Raw genomic sequence first — 15,593 nt, forward strand, 5'->3', positions numbered from 1 at the left:
AGCCCATGTGGCTGTCTCAAGGCAAAGCGGCAGAGAAAAGTTCCGTAGTCTGTCTCCCTTCTGGACTGGCATTTCCATGGTCTCAGAGACCAGAGGCTGGCTGTGTGTCAGGCACCTACACCTCAAACAAATGCCCTTAGATTCTCACTGTCTGTCCCCGCGATGCTGACAGCACTTGCCAAATACATACTGAATGTCAGGGTCTGTGCTCAGCACTGTGTACACATGGCTCACTTAATCCTCATAACTGTTCTGTGAGGTGGGAGCTGTCACTGTCCTTATTTTATAGATGAGGAAACTGAGACCTAAAGTCAAGTCAGACAGCTAGGACATGGTACAACTAGGATTTGAACCCACATGATGTGCCTGGAGATCCAGTGTTCTTAAGCACTACCTTTTTGGAGCTTGCTGGAGGCATGCTGGCCACCTCCTTCAGGACTGGTAGACCTGGTGTGTCTTTCATAGCCACGCTGGGCCAGAGGGTGGAGGCCTGGAAACTGCAGGGGGTTCTTCCAGGGACCAGCCAGAACAGGGCTAAACTTGGGGTAAAAAGAGCTCTAGAGAATTAGAGAAGACTGAGGGCCCCTAAATTACCCTTAAGACATATTTGTGGAAGACAGATTTAAAAACAAAAAGCCAAAATTAGATTTAGGCTGGTGATAAGGTCATTAAATAATAGAATGTGAAATTTCAATTGTGCAGACTTATTGGCCATCTTTATGATTTAAGAATATAAGTGCCTAGATCTAAGTGCAGTCCTAATTGCCTGGGAAGGAAGCAGATGGTCTCTAGAAACCCTTCTGACCATGGGTTAGTGGGATTTGGTCTTGATGACCATTTTTAAGGCCTCAGTCTGCAGAATGACCTGCAGCTTCCCCTCCTGCAATGAGAGCTGTAATTGCCTTTCCCAGTTTCCTGTGAATGCACCATGAACCTTATAGTCCTAGTATAGGAAATGACTCAGCAAAATCACCAGATTAAACCTCCTCAACTTTTCTTTCCCTTGACTCCATTCCTGATAGCAGGAGTCGAGGCCCTTCAGAGCAGGCTTTCCCCAAGGCCACATTGTCGGTCTGATCCTCAAATGGGGATCTGCCTGGATGATGATATGCCACAATCCAATCAGCCGGGCGCGGTGGCTCAAGCCTGTAATCCCAGCACTTTGGGAGGCTGAGGCGGGCGGATCACGAGGTCAGGAGATCGAGACCATCCTGGCTAACACGGTGAAACCCCGTCTCTACTAAAAACACAAAAAATTAGCCAGGCGTGTTGGCAGGCGCCTGTATTCCCAGCTACTCGGGAGGCTGAGGCAGGAGAATGGCGTGAACCCAGGAGGTGGAGGTTGCGGTGAGCCAAGATCGCGCCACTGCACTCCAGCCTGGGGGACAGAGAAAGACTCCGTCTCAAAAAAAAAAAAAAAAAAAGAAGCTGGACCTGTTTGGTGAGTTCAAACTGTGGTTTTGGGGGATACGGAGGCTGGCTTAGTTCAGTCCAGGATCTTAGAACAGCCCCAGTCCTCCAGGCCCCTCAGCCAGCCCAGCATTTAGAGGCTCCCAATTTGAGCTCTAAACTGAGCTCTGGAAAGGAGGGTTGGGGGATGGGGGATACATTTAAAGGAGTTTTTGCTCAGGACCTGGGTGCCACCTGCTGGCCATGTTTAGTTCTATTTACAGAGCCAAAGCTAGGAGAGGAAAATTAAAAGGGCATCCTGTCCTCCCCAATGTGATGTTTGCTCAAAGGAAACAAGGAGGCTGTTACTTCATGCTGCCCTAGCAGGTGCAGCAGAGAATTCCTGCAGAGACCCCTGGGTGCCCTGGATGAGTCCTCCTGAGCCAAATGGACCCCTACTAGGGCAGAGTGTAGCACCAGTTGAGAGGACCTGAGCGAGTCCTGAGTAGGGACTGAGGCTCTGTTCCTGCTACTAGCTACCTGCTTCCCCAGAAGCCCCATAGTGGGTAACAGCATGATTCATTGCTGGGCCCTGAAAGGAGCCATTTTTTCCAGCTTCCTTCACACAGGCACTGCTGCCACTCATGGGACCCTAGAGTCAGACCAAAGGTGTGGAAAATGCCCTCCTGTCATCAGGCATTGACAAAACTGAGTCAATGCTGAGAAGACCTGGGCATTTTTCAAGCAGCCATGTGGCTCTTAGTGACTCTTAGGAGCCCAAAAAGCAAGGCCTTTAGTTGTGTTCTAAACTCCAGGGAAACTGGAGATTTTCCCTGTGTGCCAAGGACTGGCTAGCATTTTCCCCCCAGATAAGTGGCAGAACATCCCAATGTTCCAGCCTTTGCCATTGCAACAAAAGCCAGTAAATCCCAGCTAAGTATGCATATCAAATGAAGGCTGTGGTTCTCACACAGGGCTGTGCACCAGAATCATCTGAGGTATTCTTTAAAATTATATATGTGTGTGTGTGTGTGTGTGTGTGTGTGTGTGTGTGTGTCTGTAAAATATGTGCATATAACATATAATGTATATATAATATATCATACACACACACACTTGGGCTGCACTCTAGCCTCTTGAAGTCTCTGCAGGAGAAGCCGGTGGACTCTCCTAGTAAAGAATCTCTGCAATGCATGGAGGAGGCCTGAACCATTAGCAGGTCGAATCCTGTGGAACCAGGAAAGCTGCCCCCAGGCTGGAAGACCCCTGAGGCTCAAATGATTTCAATCAAAAACTGGAGGATATGTTTGGACTAAGACCATTGCCTTTCCTTTTCTTCAGTAGTCAGCCCTTGAAATTCATACACTTTAAGCACAACAAAATCCCTAAAGTGGCTTAGGGGGATACGGAGGCTGGCTTAGTTCAGTCCAGGATCTTAGAACAGCCCCAGTCCTCCAGGCCCCTCAGCCAGCCCAGCATTTAGAGGCTCCCAATTTGAGCTCTAAACTGAGCTCTGGAAAGGGGGGTTGGGCGATGGGGGATACATTTAAAGGAGTTTTTATTGGGGAGAGTAATGCACACATGAGAACAGTATAACCAAATGCCCCAAAGTGTGCTGGAAACAGCAAGTGCCACAGGAATCAGGAAGGAGAGGGCATGCAGAGGTAGAGAAATGGATGTGAATGGCCCCAGGGCCACAGTGGTCAGACTCTGCCAGGTCCCCAGGGAGGGTGCAGAGGACGGCCAGGAGCTGGTGCAGAGGACACCAGCTATTCCGAGAACTGTCCAGAATGACTCTGCAGGAGCGTTCCACAGGCTCAGAGACTCATTTCCCTATGAGGCCCCTGGGGCAGAGTGATTCTGGGCCAGCTGTGGCTGACAGGCCTCAGAGGGGCTGGTCTGGTCTGGGGTGGTTCTGGGGGCAAGGAGTAGTCTTAGGTTGGCCCTGGGTGCACCAGCTCCTGGCCGTCCTCTGCACCCTCCCTGGGGACCTGGCAGAGTCTGACCACTGTGGCCCTGGGGCCATTCACATCCATTTCTCTACCTCTGCATGCCCTCTCCTTCCTGATTCCTGTGGCACTTGCTGTTTCCAGCACACTTTGGGGCATTTGGTTATACTGTTCTCATGTGTGCATTACTCTCCCCAATAAGATTATGAACTCCTTGAGGACAGGGGCAAATCTTTTCCATTTCTTGCAGTCCACAACAAAATAATACTCATCAAAATCAGATGCCCTTTCCTTGATTCTACCCACTCTGCCCCTTCGGCAAGCTTAGCGTCCATCCACCCATCCACTCCTCCTCCTGTTACTTTAGGTGCATCCTGGGAACTCGGAAACACTCCCCTGACTCCAGTCTGCAATTCCACTCCACCAATATGGCTAGGCAGTTATTATTCACCAAGAATTGGTGTGGAACCCGAAAGTGAATGGAACACAGCCTAGCCATTGAAGAGCTTATAGTCAGGTGGAAGGGGCAGGCACACACACAATTTTTTTTTTTTTTTTTTTTGAGATGGAGTCTGGCTCTGTCACCCAGGCTGGAGTACAGTGGCATGATCTTGGCTCACTGCAACCTCCACCTCTGGGTTCAAGCAATTCTCCTGCCTCAGCCTCCCTAGTAGCTAGGATTTCACGCCTGGCTAATTTTAGTAGAGACAGGGTTTCGCCATGTTGGCCAGGCTGGTCTCGAACTCCTGGCTTAGGTGATCGGCCCCCCTCAGCCTCCCAAAGTGCTGGCATTACAGACATGAGCCACTGCACCTGGTCTTACACACATGATTTGAAGAGACCGTACGGGATGCCATGAAGAGCTGTGCCCAGGGTGCTGTAGGATCATGGGCACATGCCTCCCACAGAGGGGGTCAGAAAAAGCCTCCTGGAGCTAAAGCAGAGTCCTGAGGCTGAGTGCCGGGGGAGGGGGGATGGTGGGGGGATGGCAGGGGGACCCAGGCCAGAAGGTGATGAGACACGATTCAGAAAGAGGAGAGGACATGAGGCATCACTCAATGGTTCAACGTTACTGAACGTCCTGCCTGTGACAGGCCTGGATACCCCACTCTTGGCTTCAATGCACTTCCGACATGGGGCGCAGGCATTTAAACAAGTCCAGTGGTGAGTGCAAGGGCCAAGATGGCAGGGCAGTGGGTGCAGAGACGTTGTGGAGGAGGAGACTCAAGTGCAGTCAACATTACCCTTGGAAAGCTCTGAAATTGCCAGGTCTTGAGTCTTTAGGAGCTCCCAAGACAATAATTCATTTCTGTTTCTCTTGGCTTTTTGGCCCCACCTGGCCTCCCTTTGCCTGGGCAACAAAGGACAAGGTTTATTTTTCAAAGGAGGAAGAAATAGAAATAAAGAAGAGGGTTTTCTCTCATGATTTTTCTTCAAAGCATTCGTTTAAGTTAAACATGCTCCGTCCTATGTGCTTGGGGTCAGGGGTGGGAACATAAGGGGCACACAGCTCTGCAGATGCCTTGCTGAGCCTCCCTGTCTAAAGCAGTACTACTCAAACAGGACTGTGCCTGCAGATCCTCCGGGCATCTTGGTCAAAGGCAGTTTCTCATTAGTTAGGTCTGGGGGAGGACAAGAGAATTGGAATTTCTAACCAGCTGATCCCCATATAGTCCCAATGCTGCAGGTCTGGGGCCACAGTTGAGAACCATGGAGCAGAGAATGAATGAACTTTGGGGTGGGGACAGCATTCCAGACAGAGAGTGAGTAGGAAGCTGCCTATGGCTCCTAACTGGGGAATCAAAGTGGGAGATAAGGCTGAAGAGGTGGGGTCCCCTTATGAGTTTGATAAGTGGTCAGGAGGAGTCACATGATAACAGCAGACGCCTGCGACAGGCAGGGAAATATTCTTTCTGTAAGAATATAAGGTGTATAAGATGTATCTTATTTCACAGAGACACCTTACGTATTAAACCTGGAGAAATATTCTTCACTCACTCCGGAAACACATGTCCTCACAATTCTCGGAAAACACAGTCCTTTTGACCTATCTTGTTTCTCCATTTCTGATAAAGACCTGGTTACAAGAAATATGTGTTTTTCTTAACAGCTCAAGTCAGTTAGCAGCAGCAGCTGACCCTTGGCCTCTGTGGGGTGGGAAGGAGGCTCACTGCTGGCTCCACTCCAACTGCTGGTTTCAGTGTGGGAGCACAGGGTCAGAGTGGCCAAAAGAAGCCAGAAATCCCAAGTTGTTGAACATCTCAACTTTAAAATATTGGGCACTAATTCAAAACTGTTTCCAACACTATGAGTGCTAAACAGTTTAAGTCTGCAAGGCAAATTCGGCCAAGGAGTGTCTCTTTTATGACTGCTGGCTGAAAGGACTTGAAGTGGGGGAGGGTGATGGCCAGGCCTGCTTTTAGGTAGATTCTGACGACAGCAGTGTTAAGGATGGATTAGGAGGAGGGAGAGACTGGAGGCTAGAAGGCCTTTTAGGAGGCTCCTGCTAGCCTGGGCTAGAGAGAAAATACAGTCAGCCCACCACATCCCTGGGTTCCACATCTGTGGATTCAATCAAATACCGATCAAAAATATTCAGGAAAAAAAAAGGATTGTTGCATTGCCTACAGACTTTTTTTTCATGTCACAATTTCCTAAACAATACAGTATAACAACTATTTACATCGAAGGGACATGGTAGTAGGTATTATAAGTAATCTAGAGATGATTTAAATCATACAGGAGGATGTGTGTGGGTTAACTGTAAATACTACATCATTTTATATAAGGGACTTGACTGTGCATTGACTTTGGTATGGGGAGATGTTCTGGAACAAATTCCCTCATGAATACCAAGGGACAACAGTATGCATAAATCCTGAGGGTAAGCAGAACAGGGCGGATTGAGGAGGTGGGGTTCCAGGACTTGAGGAATGACTTGATAGGTGCATGAGGGAGAGTAAGCTGTCTGGGATGACCCCGCAGGTTTCTAAGGTGGTGATTAATTGCTGATGGTGACATTCACTGGGATAATGAATACAGGAGCCAGAAGCATATTCTAAGGGAAGGTTGTGGACAAGCAGAATTTAGATGCCTCTGCATCAGCCACAGGAATATGGAGTCTGAAGTCAGAGCAGAGGCAAAGGTTAGCTGGCTTTCTAAAACACAAATCTGGTCAGGTCACTGTCGCTTAAAACCCTCTAATGGCTTCCCGTCATCCAAATAGAAAGTCCAGATTCCTCCTTCTGGTAAACAAGGGCCTGGCAACCTGTCCGTGCCAACCTCATTGTGCCACACCCCAACAGAAAAATCTGCTCCCTAGGCCTGCTCCATGACTCAGAGTGCCCGGAATAAGCTCTGCCTTTGTTCTTGCTAGTCCCTGTGCCTGAAATGCCTTCTACCCATTCCTTTTTATGTCTGGAAAATTCCTATTCTTTTCAGGCTCCAACATCTCTGCTCTGAAGCCTTCGCTGACCCTGCCCAGCAGATGCGCTCACACCCTTCTTTGTGCTGTCCCTGAACATTTATGTGCCTGTTTCACTGCCCCATCACTCCCTACTGAGGGGATCTGCCTGTCTGTAAATGCCTCAAGGCAGAGGCCTTATCTTAATTAACTTGGAATTACTGGCTCCTAGCGCACGTCTAGCATATAGTAGATGCTCATGAAATGTCTAAGGAATAAAGACCCTCCCTCTGGGGGTAAACTGCGAGGCCAATCTGGAGGGAATGTTTCTTACTTCCCAGTATCATACAGCCCCTCTCTCCTGACAGCTAAGGAGCTGCATGAGGACCCAGTGCTGACCTCACCTTTCTTCTTGCTTTCCAGCTGGGGTATGGCCGTCAATGTGTACTCCACATCTGTGACCAGTGAAAATCTGAGTCGCCATGATATGCTTGCATGGGTCAACGACTCCCTGCACCTCAACTATACCAAGATAGAACAGCTCTGTTCAGGTAGGAGGCTGGGAATATGGGAAGTGGCTCTGCTGGAAGGAAAGGAAAGAAAGGTCCGAAGGCAGAGCAGCCACAGCAGGGAATATACAGTCATGCATGGCTGAATGACTGATGTGCCCACAGAAATGCATCCTTAGGCAATGCTGTTGTTGTGTGAACATCACAGTGTATTTACACAAACCTGGATGGTGTAGCCTACTACACACCTCGGCTATATGGTATAGCCTACTACTCCTAGCTAAAAACATGGACAGCATGTTTCTGTACTAAATACTGCAGACAGTTTTAACACATGGTAAGTATTTGCACATCTAAATATACCTAAACATAGAAAAGGTGATAATAAAATAAAAACATGCTATTGTAATCCTATGGGACCACCATCATATATGTGGTTCATCGTTGACCAAACCATCGTTATGCAGCCCATGGCTGTAGCTTGTGATTAGATTAAGGAGGAGAGCTGAAGGCCCTGAACTAGTAGACTGTCTGGAGCTGAAGTCAAGAAATGGAAGCAGGGAAAGAGAAGAGCAGGAGAGGCACGGTGAAGGACTGCAGGGAAAGGAGGAGTGGGGAGCTGAGAGCCAGGATGGCAGCAGAGCCACAGGTCTGACCACACCTCTCTGGGTCCAGCTCTCAGCTCTTCTTCTGGTGGTGCAACCTTGGGCAAGTCACTATACTGCCCTAGGCCTCAGTTTTCCCATCCATAAGATGGAGATAATATCACCAACTAACTAGAGTTCCTGTTGGGATTGCCCTACCTACATGCAGTGTTTGGTGTGGTGCTGGTACATAATACGCATCCATAAATAGTCATTGCTGTTATTCGTGGAAAGCTGGGGGGATTCTGGCCATGTCTATCCTGAAAGTAGGACTGGCCCCAGCCCCAGAACAAGGAGAGAGAAGAAGAGACAGGGTTTGGGGAAGTGAGAGAGAGGAGCCCACAGAAGGAGAGCAGCAAGACCCTTCAGCCAGCCGTCCTTCTCCACAGGGGCAGCCTACTGCCAGTTCATGGACATGCTCTTCCCTGGCTGTGTGCACTTGAGGAAAGTGAAGTTCCAGGCCAAACTAGAGCATGAATACATCCACAACTTCAAGGTGCTGCAAGCAGCTTTCAAGAAGATGGGCGTTGACAAAGTAGGTGCCTGTGCTCCGGGGTGCCCTGAGGAGCAGTGTGACCCTGGGGAAGAGGACCCATCAGCCCAGCAACTGGGGCTGCTGGGGTCATTCCAGTGCTCACGCCTCCCTCCACCTCCCGACTCTCCAGAGGGAATTTTCCCCCCGCTCGAGGCACAATGGAAAAGCCCACAACACTTGCCATCCCATCATGACAACATTCCTTTCCCTTCCTCCTCTCTGTACCCTGCCCACCCCAACACTGAGCTCTGTGTACCGCTCCTGTGAAGTTCCACCTCTCTCTGTCTCTGTAGGGCCCAAGAAAGTATCTCTGCTCACTCTCCTGCCTCGGTGGCTGCAGACCCCCAGCCCACACGCAGGCAGTAGAGCCAAGGGACGCCTCCCCACACAGTTCTTCCACACGGTGCCTGTAGAGGAGGGATGCCTCTGGATCTGACACTAGGGCTTACCAGCCTACCTGTCTGCTCTGGTGCCGTGGGAGGGGGGCAAGTGGAGAAGGTGGAGGACGCTGCAGCCCAGGGGCTGGCTTTCCTGAGAGCAGTGGCCCTCAGCAGAGGAAGGCGGCCCTACAGCAGCAGGTGGCTAAAGTACTCTGCTTATGTGGTCTATTTCAGATCATTCCTGTAGAGAAATTAGTGAAAGGAAAATTCCAAGATAATTTTGAGTTTATTCAGTGGTTTAAGAAATTCTTTGACGCAAACTATGATGGAAAGGATTACAACCCTCTGCTGGCGCGGCAGGGCCAGGACGTAGCGCCACCTCCTAACCCAGGTGATCAGATCTTCAACAAATCCAAGAAACTCATTGGCACAGCAGGTAACGTGCCCGAGCCGGGGGAGGGAGCGTGGGGGGCCGGGCCAGCAGGCCTCTACAGCCAGGAGTGCCCCCTGGGCCACGGCCCGGCCCTGCCAGCCTGGAGGAGACTTGTTATCACGGAGTTCGGATGACGCCGCCTGCTGGCCCCTTAGACCAGGGGGAGTGAAAGTAGTGGGTGAGAGAGCTCCACAAATTGCTCTAAGAGGAGAGCCACCAGCACCAGCCATGGTGGCAGCTGGGGTAGGAGGCCCAAGGCACTTTGTTTCATAGCACGAGCTAACTTGTTTGCCTCAAGATGATGGGGCAGCAAGGTGGCTTAGTTTCTCCGTCCAGGTGCATCCAGACCAAGAGCCTGGTGCCAGCACCACAGCCCCTTCTTGCCCCCTGCCCCCTGGATGGCCAGGGGCAGGAGTTGCCAAGCTGGATCACACCTTTCCCCACTCCAAAGGCCCAATAGTCCTAAGTCCTCAAAAGATGAGTCTCTAGAAACGAGGCTTTGTCTGGGTCCTGGAGGGGAAGGGAGAGAAGCAATAGGGCCTTTGGGAAGCAGCAGCGTTGGGAGGGGAAGGGAGAGAAGCAATAGGGCCTTTGGGAAGCAGCAGCGTTGGGAGGGGAAGGGAGAGGAGCAGCCCCAGCCCGCGTCGGACCCCGTCATAGCAGAGCCACCTCCTCTGTCTGCACTGCTGTTCTGCCTGGGCCTGCCCCACTCGCCCGCCTGCTTGCTTTGCACTAGAAGCAGCCCGCTCTGTCTAGGGAGGTGCAGTCGCTAGTGAGCAAGTGGCCACGGCATGCTGGCTGCGCTGGGGAGGAGCTGGGGTCCCTGATTTGGCCACCACTGTGCAGATACCTGGTCCAGCCCAGCAGAGGGCAAAAGAGCCCATCCTGACACAGGGCCCCTGGAGGGACAGCCACCCAGGGACGATGGCTTTGGGCTGGGGCTTCTGTTAGGAAAGACCCTGTGCCAGCTGCCTTTCCTCTAGCTATCAGTACGAGAGGGCCCCACACCCTTCCAACTCCACTTCCCCAAATTTGCTGTCCTAATTTCTCTCCTCTATCCCTCAGGCCAGCTCTCTCCCTGCCCCAACACCTCACGCCTTGTTTAGTTCCCTATAGTTTCTGCTCTCCCGGGCTTGCCAAAGGGCTGCCCAGCTGCTGGAGTGTCCATGTGGCCAAGGCTCGGGGCCTAGCTGTAGATGCCCTTCCTGGGGTGGGGGCAGAGGGGTGAGAGTGCCTGCCTGTCGCATGGGCCTGCCCCCGCAGTCCTCACCCCAGGCTGTCTCCTGCCACGTGTGCTGTGGGCTCACATGAACTCACCTGACTCTTTTCCTCTGGGCAGTTCCACAGAGGACGTCCCCCACAGGCCCAAAAAACATGCAGACCTCTGGCCGGCTGAGCAATGTGGCCCCCCCCTGCATTCTCCGGAAGAATCCTCCATCAGCCCGAAATGGCGGCCATGAGACTGATGCCCAAATTCTTGAACTCAACCAACAGGTGAGTGGGATGGGTAAGGGTAGCTGAGATAGCCCTGTCACCAAAGCCAGGCCCTTGGGGTGTCTGCAGGGACAAACAAGAGGAGGGCAGGCAGGGGAGCCTGAGTTGGGGACCTCTGGCTTGAACATCACTTTGTCCCCAAGCAGCTGGTGGACTTGAAGCTGACAGTGGATGGGCTGGAGAAGGAACGTGACTTCTACTTCAGCAAACTTCGTGACATCGAGCTCATCTGCCAGGAGCATGAAAGTGAAAACAGCCCTGTTATCTCAGGCATCATTGGCATCCTCTATGCCACGGAGGTGAGCACTCCCAGGCCCACTGGGCCCTCCCCAGTCTGGCCTGGCCCTAAGACCAGAAGTGTGATAGGGCCAGAAGGGACCATGGAGAACATTTACTGATGAGAGAGAGGTGAAGTCACTAGCCTAGGGTCACCCATTAGCAGGGCTCCCGGGCTCCTGACCCCTTGCTCTTCAGCTGCTTACAGAACCTGAGAAGCCCTGTCTGGCCTGCCTGGCCCACCACTTTCCTCTCTCTCCCACCCTCCAGGAAGGATTCGCACCCCCTGAGGACGATGAGATTGAAGAGCATCAACAAGAAGACCAGGACGAGTACTGAGGGCGGCCGCTGCCCTGGCTGACTGCACGGCTTCCCTGTGCCTCCCTCCCTGCTCCACTCCCACATTATAGTCCTTTCCTAACACGGTCGGCCAGGTGCTTTGTGTCAGTGCCGCAGCACTGGGGAGCCAGGCGAGCGGGGCTTGGGGGCCTGGGGCCGGAAAGCAGGCAGAAGCCCGTCCTGGGTGGCGCTGGCCCAGTTGGCAGGACCCCTGTCCACACCCACCCTATTTATTTCCGTTGTCTCTCTGCTGTGTCGCCCAACACCTCCCAGGGTGCTGCTGCCACCCGCCCCAGCCAGCCACCTGCTCCTGACAGCCAGCAGCTGTGTATTTGACAAAGTCATTGGTATATTTTTACTTACTGGATTCTCCTTGCACTTTACCTGTTCTTTTCCAGAGCTGACAGCACGGGCTCCGGGGCAGTGTGCCTGGCTTGGCTTCCCTTCCCCATGGCTGGGGGCTGGGGTAGGACTTACCCATTCTAATTTATTTTGTCTTTTGGCTTCTCAGTAACTAAGGGGAAGGCTGATGTCAGGAGAGGCAGAGGGGGCTGAGGAGGTAGTGCTGTAGGCCCAGGGGGTCAGGGAGAGGGAGGGGGGCATGTGAGGGATGGAAATGACCTCCTGGCACCAGGCTCACCCACCCAAGGCCCCCTGCCCCAGCACTGAATCCCAGCACTGCCCTGAGGCCCCCAGCCACTCCCTCCAGCAGCCTGGTTCACCACACAAACTCTGCCTGGACCCCATTGTCTGTCTGCTTCCCACCTGCCCTCCCCACCCCCTGCCCCTCGGGCACCAGCCTGCATATGTGTTCACTTTTATTTAAATAAACTTGTGTGGTAAAAGTCCATGCCATGTGTCCCTCAACTGAGCCACAGTCCAGGTCCAGTGCTTTCCACCTCCCATGCACCGCCCTCTCCGGAGGTGACAGCTGCAGCACAGCCTCACTGTCACCCTCCCACAGGCCTGGAAACCACCACCAGCTCTGGGCTCAGAGCCCAGCTCCAGCCTAGCCCCAATGCCCAACACTGGTGGTAGGGCTCTGAGGGCAGGCAGGGGCCCCAACCCCCCATCACTGAGGAAGAACTAGGTCTGGGCCCATGGCCATGACAAGCGACAGCTGGTGAAGTGGCTGTGGGGCACCGTGGTGGCCTGGCCAAGAGGTGCTTCGTTTCAGTCTCCTTTGGGTCAGGGGGACTACAGGTCATCCCCCACCTGTTGTCAAAGCTCATACACCTAACCATAGTGATTCAGCTGGGGACAGGGGCTCACGTGACAGAGCTGGGATGGCCACAAAGAGCAAGCAGTTCTGAGTGCTGAAGCTCAGGACAGCAACGTCCAAGGGGTTCCTTCTGTAGAGCAGGCTTCAGTGGGAACAGGGAGACAGGAACCCTTCCACATCATCTGCACAGCCCCAGTCCTGGCATGTGCCTAACAAAAGGCCATACTAACCGATGTCCCAGAAGCCCAGCAGAGACCAAGAGTGCGGAAATGAATGTGAGAGCCTTGGGGTCATCTAGACCAGCCCCCGGTTTACTGATGAGGGGTTACAGGCCCACGTGCATGACTCACTCACCGTGGCTGAAACCTGGACTAGAACTCACACTTCTTGACTTGAGGTTCAGGGCTCATTCCCCAAAGACCACTGAGGTTCCTCCAGCTGCAGGACAGCGCTGGTTTCCTCACCACCCTGAGTATGGTCAACATGCAGGTGGGGCCGTGTCTCTTCTGTGGTCCCACCCCATGGCCCCTTTTGAGACCACCACCATTTCTCTCATGACACCAGGTTCAAGCCTTAAATAAGCAATTCATATCTGTTTATTCCTCAATCACCTCCACCACCCCTTGACTCCCACCCCCACATACATAGGCACTTCTGCCTTATTCTATCTCTGTTCTCCTCCAGCAAGTTCCTTGCCTGATTTTACTTATCGTGATGATTTTAATTCCCTTGCCTAATTTTTAAAGGCTTTTCCCCATGATTACACGTAGATACTGTGAAAGGATAGGCCAGGCCGAGACCTCACCCTGAAGGTAAAGTGGGCGTGAGAGGCAGAACAGTGCCTCCCCCAATGTCCACGTCACAATCCCCAGAAGCTGTGAATATGTGGGTTACATGGCAAAAGGGAATTAAGGCTGCCTGTGGGCCAGGCGCGGTGGCTCACGCCTGTAATCTCAGCACTTTTGGAGGCCAAAGCAGGAGGATCGCTTGAGCCCAGAAGTTCAAGACTTCCCTGAGCAACATAGGGAAACACTATCTCTACAAAAAATAAAATTTGAAGGGCGTTGTGGCATGTGCCTGTAGTCCCAGCTACTCAGGCGGCTGAAGCAGGAGGATCACTTGAGCCCAGTTGTTGTTAAGGCTGCAGTGAGCCATGATTGCTCCACTGCTCTCCAGCCTGGGCAACAGAGTGAAACCCTGTCTCAAAAAAAAAAAGGAAAAAAAGAAAAAAAAAGAAAAAGGAAAAAGTTGCCGATGGAATTCAGGAAGCTAATCTGCTGACCTTAAAACAGGGAGAGTGTCCTGGTTTATCCAGGTGGGTCCAATGTCATCACAAACATTTGTAAGAGTGGAAGTAGGAGGCAGAAAGGGTCAGAGTGGGCAGGCTGTGGTGGCTCATGTCTGTAATCCCAGCATTTTGGGAGGCCAAGGCAGGAGGATCACTTGAACACAGGAGTTGGAGACCAACCTGGACAACAGCGAGACCCCATCTTTACAAAAAATAGAAAAATTAGCCGAGCATGGTACTATATGCCTGTAGTCCCAGCTACTTGGGAGGCTGAGATGGAAGGATCATTTGAGCCCTGGAGGTCAAGGGTGCAGTGAGCCATAATCATGTCACTGCACTTCAGCCTGGGCAACAGAGCAAGATCCTGTCTCAAAAAAATAAAGGAAGAGGTCAAAGTGATACAATGTGAGAGTGACTCATGCACTGTTGTTGGCTTTGAAGACAGAAGGGAGCCATGAACTTGGGAATGCTGATGGCCTCTAGAAGCTGGGCAAGGCGAGGAAATGGATGCTCCCCCAAAGCCTCCAGAAAGGAACCCAGTCCTGCTGACACCTCGATTCTAGCCCAGGGAGACCTGAGTTAAGACTCCTGCCCTCCAGAACTGGAAGATAACGCACTTGTTTTAAGCCACTAAGTTTGTGGCAATTTGTTTTAGCAGCAATAGAAACGTAGTACAGTGGGTAAAACAGTGCTTCAGTGAGCTCACCCTTCTGCTTGCTCCTACACTAGACACCCATGTCCTCCTTGACCCAACATCTTTTGGGTCTTCAAACCCCGTGGCAGGGCCTACCCAAGCCCACCTCCATGGCTAGTGTCTAAGGCTGCTCTTCAAACACCCAGAGCTTAAGGATGTAAAGCCACTCCCTTCTCCCCACCTCTTCCTGGTACCTCATACTAAGTGCTTCTTTCCTCTGGAACATAAGATGGTGAACTGTAATTTTCTGTTTATACATTTGTCTCCCACACAGCCTTCAAGTTCCTTACAAGCAAGTGAGCTATATCTTCCAGCTCCACCTAGCACAGGGCTGACACAGAGAAGGTGCTTAGAAAAGGTTGCTGGATAAGTAAACGCATGATTTATATGTCCTAGATGCCAAGTTAGAACTGGTAACTTACCAGACTATTCCAATGAAAGATAGAGTCCCTCTCCCACCCTCCTGCGTGTCTCCACCATGGGGCAGCCCCCTCATTTGCCTCAATGGAAAGCCAATTCTGTTTCTCTTCCAAAAACATGGTCTCTTCTGTGATCACACATGTGACACAGGAGGGGTCGAACAAAGAGAAGGTATCGTTGTTGGTCTCCTGAGTACACCTAAACCAACGATCTGCAAAATGAATTGATTAATGATCAGCTCAAATATGGTCCTTGGCAAAGGCACTGTATCTCAGAGCTACCTGATGCAAAGTCAGCCATGGTCAGGCCTAAAGAGGCTGGAGGACAGGTAGAAGGAGGCAGCAAGATATGCTCATCTTCCACCCCCTGCCTTCCCCTACCAACACTTGTGTGTAGTAAACATAGCCACATTTACCCTTCCAAAAGAGTGGATTATGCCACCCTCTCACTGGTCTCCCAGGGCCTGAAGGATCAAGTCCAGATTTGGCAGGCAAGTTCCTTGGCATATGGGCTCAGATCCCTTTCCAAACTCATATGAGGCTATTGTTGCATTGCTATAAAGAAACATCTAGACTGGGTAATTTATAAGAAAAGAAGTTTAATTGGCTCACAGTTCTG

The 15,593-nt window shown here is 51.7% G+C and overlaps 1 protein-coding gene across 3 annotated transcripts in view; it reads left to right on the forward strand.

Annotated features, from left to right (window-relative positions):
- MAPRE3 (microtubule associated protein RP/EB family member 3) overlaps positions 1–12,201 on the forward strand; it is a 56,561-nt gene extending 44,360 nt beyond the window's left edge. For 2 of the 3 annotated variants that reach the window (XM_032172475.2, XM_058427026.1), the window contains exons 2-7: positions 7,165–7,292; positions 8,284–8,429; positions 9,044–9,245; positions 10,582–10,736; positions 10,883–11,035; positions 11,283–12,201. In XM_032172475.2, the coding sequence (XP_032028366.1) occupies positions 7,172–7,292; positions 8,284–8,429; positions 9,044–9,245; positions 10,582–10,736; positions 10,883–11,035; positions 11,283–11,351 (846 nt within the window). In that variant the 5' untranslated portion in view covers positions 7,165–7,171 and the 3' untranslated portion in view covers positions 11,352–12,201. The remainder of the gene's footprint in view (positions 1–7,164; positions 7,293–8,283; positions 8,430–9,043; positions 9,246–10,581; positions 10,737–10,882; positions 11,036–11,282) is intronic. The other variant, XM_032172476.2, reaches the window with a different exon arrangement.
- Positions 12,202–15,593: the final 3,392 nt, after the last annotated feature.

This window comes from Hylobates moloch, unplaced genomic scaffold (assembly GCF_009828535.3).
Source record: "Hylobates moloch isolate HMO894 unplaced genomic scaffold, HMol_V3 SCAFFOLD_13, whole genome shotgun sequence".
Classification (NCBI taxonomy): domain Eukaryota; kingdom Metazoa; phylum Chordata; class Mammalia; order Primates; family Hylobatidae; genus Hylobates; species Hylobates moloch.